Below are 7658 nucleotides of genomic sequence, written 5' to 3' on the forward strand. Positions count from 1 at the left end.
ATGGGAGACCTTTTTTCCTTATTTTGGGAGGTAGATCCTCCCCCCATACCTTTAAGTTTTACCATTCCTAATCAGGATTATGAATGCCGGAAGGATGACTCTTGTGGGGCAATAGGGAACTTCCTGCTTTGGTATTTTGCCATTATATCTGTCCTGATGTTCTTGTCTCGGGCTTCTGTCTGGGTAGGATATCCTTTTTTAATTTTAAATAATATTTTTAGTATATACTAGGGGATTTTTATAAATTTCTTTGCTGAAACTATTTAAAAATTTATTTTTTAGTTATAAAAATAATTCAAAAGTCATTTTAGAGAATCCAAGAATATTGAAAAGAATGGAGGAAAAAAAATTTAAAACTATTTCACAGAGATAATCACTGTTAACATTTTTTAGTATCATTCTAGGTTATTTTTCTTCTTCTTTTTTTTTCCTGACCCAGTATATCTTTCCTCTTACATGGCTGACATTATATTGTTTGTATTTTCATATCCTGTTTTTTTAAACTTAATAACATGCCGTAAACACTTGCAAAAGTTATATTCACTCATCAGCATTTTTAATGATTGCTTGATTTTCTGTCTTCAGTTTTATGATATTTAGGTTATTTATCATTTATCCATAAGTTAGGTAATGCTTGGATAAACTTCTGTCCTGGTTAATTCTTTTTGTAGCCATGTCATTCTAGTTGAAGATAAAAAAGTTAGTCATATTGATAAAAACTCATGCAGGATTTGGGAGATTTTAGAATGAAGCAGTATACTTTCTGCATAGGATAAGATGCAGAACTAAACTAAACTAAAGTCACCACCCTTGATCACTTATCAGCAGAAGAAAATCCCATGCTCTTAGGAATGACATAGCCCACTTTATCAGGACTGTGATGCCCCAAAATATTATGAGCAACCAAGCTCTTGAAAATTGCTGAGATGGAATCCTTGCTGGCCATTAATGCCAGGTTGATGATTAATCAAGCTACCATCATTTAGCGTTACAGCCAGAGCCCTGGTCTGGCAGTGGTCAACTAGACTGAGTGCTATATCAGCTCTGGATGGAGAGGAGGTTTGCTATGTCTATGCCAGCCAGATTCCATTATAATAATCAAAGATTCTTCCCCCACCAAATCCCAGCCAAGAAGAAGTTTCATCTAAAGTCTAAATGCTTCTTTAAGGTAAATACTTTGCCAAAAGGAGATTTAGAATAGTGATAGCTTATATGTGTCTTAGACTCCCTAGCTAAGTATATTGAATTTGTCTGGCCTGGCAAGAAAAGCTACTTTAGAAAATTAACAAAAAATTGAAATTGATCACTGGCAATTTCATCATGAAGACCACTTAAGAGGTCTCAGCTATTCCTCTGCTCTCTTGCTTGCATCAGCTCTTTGGAGACTCAGAATCCTGAGCTTCAAGGACTCAAGAGAGTATGTGGTCCAGGCTCTGTTTGCAGGCAAACAAGGTATCATTATCCACCTCTTTCTTTAGTTGATAAGGCCCACAGAAATTAAGGGACTTGTCCAATGTCACACAAGTGATTAGTGACAGAGGGGACTAGACCTAGATTTCCTGCCATATTATTTGTTTACTTCAAAGCATAGTTTGAAATGTTGAATTAAATCTATTCAGTGCTGATTAAAACCTTAATTATCTTAGAGGTTTCATCTTTCATTCTGTGTCCTTGTGGCAGTTACAATTGGCGGGACTGCTTCTCCTGAAGGGTCCCAGATTAGAAATCTGAGAACCATATGAGAGCTAGTCAAGGAGGATGGAATTTTTCCTTCACTTTGAACTTCTTCATTTTCTCTGTGAAACTATGAGACTTTATTTACAAACCTTGAAGTAATGGTAATAGCGCAATGGAAATGTGGTGGTAATTATCCTCCAACGTGAAGCATGCTGATTTCCTCTGGATTTCCCACTTTTTAGGATGCACTTACCCTTTTACTTTCAGAGACTATAAATACTCTATTTAGCTTATTTAGTTGTTTAGGATTTATTCAGATTGCTAGTGCTGGTATTTTTCTGGAAATATTACTCTGAAATCCTCATTCTGCCTATGTGAAACTGAGCTTAGGAGGTGTTAAGTGGCTTGGTAAGATCACAGAGTTGGTTAGTGGCAGAAAGAAAGATCACAGCCCACATTTTCTACTCTGCCCTCAGGGCAGGCACTGCTGCTGTTTTCACTCACTAAGTCACACACAAAGACAGTTAATAAAATGCTTTTTGTAATCACAGTCCGTATGATTCCACTTAGCTTAACACAAAATCTTTCTTTTGATTTTGTGGTTTTATTTTTATTTGACATCAAATGTGGAAACTTTCTTTAGAAATGATAGAAAACCAATAAGTGTTTTCAAACACCTTCCTCCCTCTGTTACACAAGTACATGTTATAGACAATGTGGAGATTATAGGAAAATAGACAAACTAAAATAAAAATCACTTCAGATTATGTAGAAATATCCAACAACTATTAACTTTGAGGGTTATAGATTTCCAATTTTTAAATACTTTTCTCTATACATATTACATTTAAAATATTTATGGAGCTCTAAAACATTTTTTTAAAGGTGTCTTCAAAAAGGATTCCACTGTCAAGATTTTCAGAGAATGGTTATTGTAACCCCAAAAGCAAGGAAGTACCTTGTTAGATATTGAGAAAGCAATGGGTCAGGATCTTAGATTGCAGTTATAAATATCCAAGTATTGCATTTTTTCAACCCAAAGGAAGTTTGACTTTCTGCATAAATTTGTTTTTCCCCTAATTGTAGAAAAATTGAAGAAAAAAAAAAGAAACGAAAAGTCACTGTCTTAACCACTTAAAAGCCAACCATTGCTACCCCTTATACACATATTCTTTAAAGTCTCTTTTCATATTTTTAGCAAACTTGTGCTCATACTATTATATACAGTTTTGCATCTTGAATTTTAGCTCAACATTGAAATATTTATTTCCTCTTGTTATGACATACTTTTATTATAAGTTTTACAACTATATCTTATATGATCATACCATAATTTAATTAGCAATTATTTACTTTTGAATTTTGAATTTTATATTATCCTAATTATACAATGATGAATATTTCTGTGGAAAAAGCTCTCTCTTTTGGGAGGCTTATTTCCTGATGACAGAATCCTTGAGAAAAAAAATTATATGTCAAGACATTAATGAATATTTCTAAAGTTTTTGATACATTCTGAAAGTTGTTTTATATTTGCGTCTTTTGGCAAAATCATCTTCAGCATCAGAAAGTGGGACGCTACTCTGAAATATGGGACAAATATTTATAGTCTTGGGACAGAATATTTGGAATTGGACTATTCAAAGAAATCCATTTCTTCTGAATGTCATATTAAAAGATAATAAATTATGGTTGCATCTTGGAGGAAACTATCTGAAAGATTAAGGAGGTTTTAAGTCTGTGAATTCAGGTAAAGATATTTGTGTATATAAATGCCTCATATCAGATATTTTATTTAAAAAAATAACTTAACCTGATCAATTCTTTAAAAAATAATTTTGAATGAATTGTAGTATTACCCAATGTGTTTTTAAATGAAATTTCTGTGTAATGTAAATGGGTATAAGGAAAACTTTATAACCAGCAGCTCCTCCTCAGCATTATTTTCTCTCCTTTCTCTATTTCATTTTGCTTAGTTTAAAACATTTTGGTAGATTCTGCTGCTGAATGGGCAGCAGAAGTAGAAACATAGTAACAGGAACTTAAGTACTTATGTAACTGCTGAATATTTAAAATTAGACATGAGGGCTGGGGTTGTTGCTCAGAGGTAGAGCACTTGCCTAGCGTGGGTGAGGCCCTGGGTTCGATCCTCAGCACCACATAAAAATAAAATAAAGATATTGTGTCCAGCTATAACTAAAAAATAAATATTAAAAAAAGGTTACTAAAAACTTTAAAAAAATTAGACATCAACACTATTGCCTTGGGCAATAGCATTTCTTAACAAGTAAAGAAACAACCGAGATGACAAACAACCGAGATCACTCTTACTAATATATATTTCTGAAACAGATGTCTGAGACTAAAAAGGATGAAGACGGTGGAACAAGTGCTTCAGTAAGTAAAGGTGAGAGCTGGTGTGTGCTTGGTATTGGACTGTGATGAGAGAGGTATGTGCTGAGTATGGAAAGCAAGCAACAGAGGTGAACGGCCAAAACCATTGCAGGGCTTCTCCACCCAACAAAGGCCCACTGGGTGAGCTCCTTGCTTTTCTACTCCCTAGTTCAGGACAGCTCCGCTGCTTGAGCCAAGCCATCAGAAGCAATGAGTTACTGGTAGGTAGAACACAAACTCTCTTTTCTTTCCTTAGCACTCTCCCTTCACATTAACTTGCCTTTTGTACACCGTTGTGAGCTGAAGTGACATCTTTTTTCAATAACCTATAAACAGTGGTGTGCTGGTAACAATTAACAACTGGTTCTCCCAAAATGTGCATGTTTTTATAATTTAATTTACACAATTTATAAATAATAAAATATATAATGCCCTTTATGGTAAATTCTGTATAGACCACTGATTCACAAAAATGCTCTCCTTGTTTTTTTTTTTTTTTTTTTTGGTGGTACTAGGGATTGAACTCAGTGGAGGTCTACCTCTGAGCTATACCCCCCCACAATTTTTTTTTTTTTTTTGCATACCAGGAATTGAACTCAGGGGCACTGAACCATTGAGCTACATCCCCAGCCTATTTTGTGTTTTATTTAGAGACAGGGTCTCACTGCGTTGCTTAATGCCTTGCTGTTGCTGAGGCTGGCTTTGAACTCATGATCCTCTTGGCTCAGCTTCCCCAGCCTCTGAGATTACAAGGTGTGCTACTACCCCCAGCCCTCTTCTTGACTTTTGCCAGACCCTTGCATCCTGAGCATGGCTGCAGTTGATGAACAGGTATAGTTCCAGCATGAATGTTGTTTTCCTCAAATGAAAGTGAAAAAGATATTATGTTGGAACTTGGTTGTCTATGATGTGAGTGGGTTTCTTTGCTGAAATGGCTAATAGCTTTACAATACTGGAAGAATGTTTCATTTTAGGGAGTTAGTCACAATGTAGTGGCTGCCAGCATGGCACTGCAGTCTGCATTAGTAACATGTTCTCTGTCACTTTCTTAGTCTTGGACATTCAACAAAACCATACATCAAATCCTGGTCTTTTGTGTTTGCTGATTTTCAGGGTAACCCCTCAAAGCTGGTTTCAAGCTACCAGCTTGGTATTTCCAACACCCAGACACAACAGACATAAATCAATAGTTTCAAGAACACACAGCATAATAAACTGCAGTACGATAATTTGGAAATGATGGTTATTAAGTAATTATTACTATTTTTAGTGGATTGATTTAATTGTAAGTTTGTACGATTTTTAGTGATGACTATGTGTAACCATCTCATGAAATTCCTGAAAATTTATCAGCTCTAGTGAGTTGGTCTAAGCTAATGCCAGCATACCAATGCACAAAGAAAAGAGCCTTAGTTCTTGCTACCCAAATCACCCTCATACACATACACATTCTGGAATGTTTGAGACTTTGAGACAAAGGGAGAAAAAGTCCTTCTCTGACAAAGTTTGGAGACTTTCTCCCCTTTGTTCTTAATATTCTGGGGTCTGCAAAACTTCAAAAGTGACATATCAAGCATCTGTCTATTACCGTCTGGTCTTGGGAACATAGGGTATGGCACTGTTAAGTGCAGCCAGCTGCCAGCAGAGCAGTTGATTGGGTGAAAGCAGTGACCTGACATTTGACCCTTACGAGTGAGCCCACACATGCAGTAGGCTTCCTTGGATGATGTGAAGTTAAAGTAAACAACAGTGTTTCTAACTTGTCCATTTGTTTTCTTGGTTAGCAAGCAAAGAAAATTCTTATAAGCGACAAAACAAAGACGGTTCCTGGGCCTTTTCTCAAACAATGAAAAAAACAAAACAGGGTCAACTTTCCCCAGTAACGGACTCAGAAGTGGCCTTGGTCAATGCCTATCTAGAACAAAGACGAGCCAGGCGCCAGTCTCAACTCCATCAGGTGAATCAGACCCAACATGACAGTGACACTACTGAGTGTGACAGTGAAGAATCTAACTCAGGAGCCTCCTCCTGGAAGGAGAGTGAAAGTGAGCAGCATCTATCCCCAACCATTGTTAAGAAGAGAAAAATAGCTCAAAGGCAAAGAAATCTGGGAAATTACCAAATCAGGGAAAGGCCCTGCCTCCACTGCAAAGCCATGAGAACCAATGAGTGGTTGACCCGCCATTTCCTACAGAACACTTCAGTCCCCATGAAGGGAGATACTCCAGAGGAAAATGCTATGCCTGACATTAATCCAAAATTCAACAAATTTTGAATTTCATCTTACCTTACTTGAAGCCAAGTGAAAGAGATTAATAAAAATGAGAACTCACCAGAGCCCTAGGTGAGGAGACTTTTATAACAAAGTTTCTCTACTATCAACAAAAACATACTTGGAACCCAAGAGGTAAAATTTCAGACAATTTTTTTTTCTCAAAAAAAAAAAAAAAAAAGCCAGTGAATTTGTTTCTGGCACCATTGGAACACTGAAGATCTGCATTCACTGTGATTTTTTCTTTTATTCAAAAGAGCACAGGACAGATACTTCATGCCTTGAGTGTGTGTATTTTGCTTATATCTAAAATGCAAATAAGGAAGCTCTTTGGAAATAAATTTATGTTGAGAAACCATTTACATTTATTCACATATTTTGGTTATCTGACTGATAGAATGAACTAGAGGAAGTTGATTGGAATAGAATTGGCCCATCCTTTCTAGGTTTCTATTTTCAAACAACTCTACCACAGCTGTGCTTCTACATGTATCTACTAGGGGCTGTTGACGAAGAGGAGCTCAGGGGCCTGAAAAAAATAACTGATTCCTGGAGTAGACCAGGGAGGGGAGGCAGCATGACTCAGAAGGGTAGATGGACTATGGGCTGTCCACAGCTGTTGTACCAAGGGCATGATAGGTGCTAAAGAAAACATTTTTCTGATACTTATTAAAACTGTAAGGAAGATTTTATACAAGGCTATGGCAATAGAGGTCAATAGGGAGATAAATGAAGTTCAATTCCTAATATAACAAGGACAAACAGAGATTTATAGCCCAAGGGCAGATGGAGGGGGTCAGTTGATATAAAAAGGATACCTCAAGGATTCCTGCTAAATTGACCTAAACAAGGTTCTTGGCAAAGGCAGACAAAGGACTTATACACCAAAGGTAGAAGCTGAAGAACTGATAGATAGGAAGTATGATTTGATATTGGGGGATTCTCACTAAACTGACTTAGCAAGATTCTTGCTAAACTGGGCTGGACCATGTGTGAGGTCCTGAGTTCAATCCCCAGTACTGCAAAAGAAAACAAAAAACAAACCTGGGCTGGACAGGCCAAAGAGACCAGGACCAAAATTGAGGCCTAGTTAAGAATAAGACTCAGAGGAGCCTGACCAAAGTTTAGCCTTTGTCACAAATTAGCTGAAATTCAGCCATGGTTCCAGTGAAGTGGGGTTGCCAGGCCTTGGAGATGGGTGGCAGTTCTGGTGCTCATTCTTTGATTGGGTGGTAGGACTGCAGCTGGGATATAAAATAAGGCCAATAGAGAAAAGGGAAATTGCATGGAAATGAAGGGAGACCCTCATTGCTAT

At 36.9% G+C, this 7658-nt stretch overlaps 1 protein-coding gene across 1 annotated transcript; it reads left to right on the plus strand.

The window, feature by feature from the left end:
- Window positions 1-6346, plus strand: SSMEM1 (serine rich single-pass membrane protein 1; the record flags this gene model as incomplete). The annotated part of the gene is made up of 3 exons (XM_081287302.1): window positions 1-183; window positions 4030-4084; window positions 5856-6346. The coding sequence occupies 3 exons, from the start codon at window positions 1-3 to the stop codon at window positions 6344-6346; spliced, it is 729 nt and encodes a 242-aa protein (XP_081143428.1).
- Between the last annotated feature and the right edge of the window lie 1312 nt (window positions 6347-7658).

This window comes from Spermophilus citellus (genome assembly GCF_964194105.1).
Source record: "Spermophilus citellus genome assembly, chromosome: 3".
In the NCBI taxonomy this organism is placed as follows: Eukaryota; Metazoa; Chordata; class Mammalia; order Rodentia; family Sciuridae; genus Spermophilus; species Spermophilus citellus.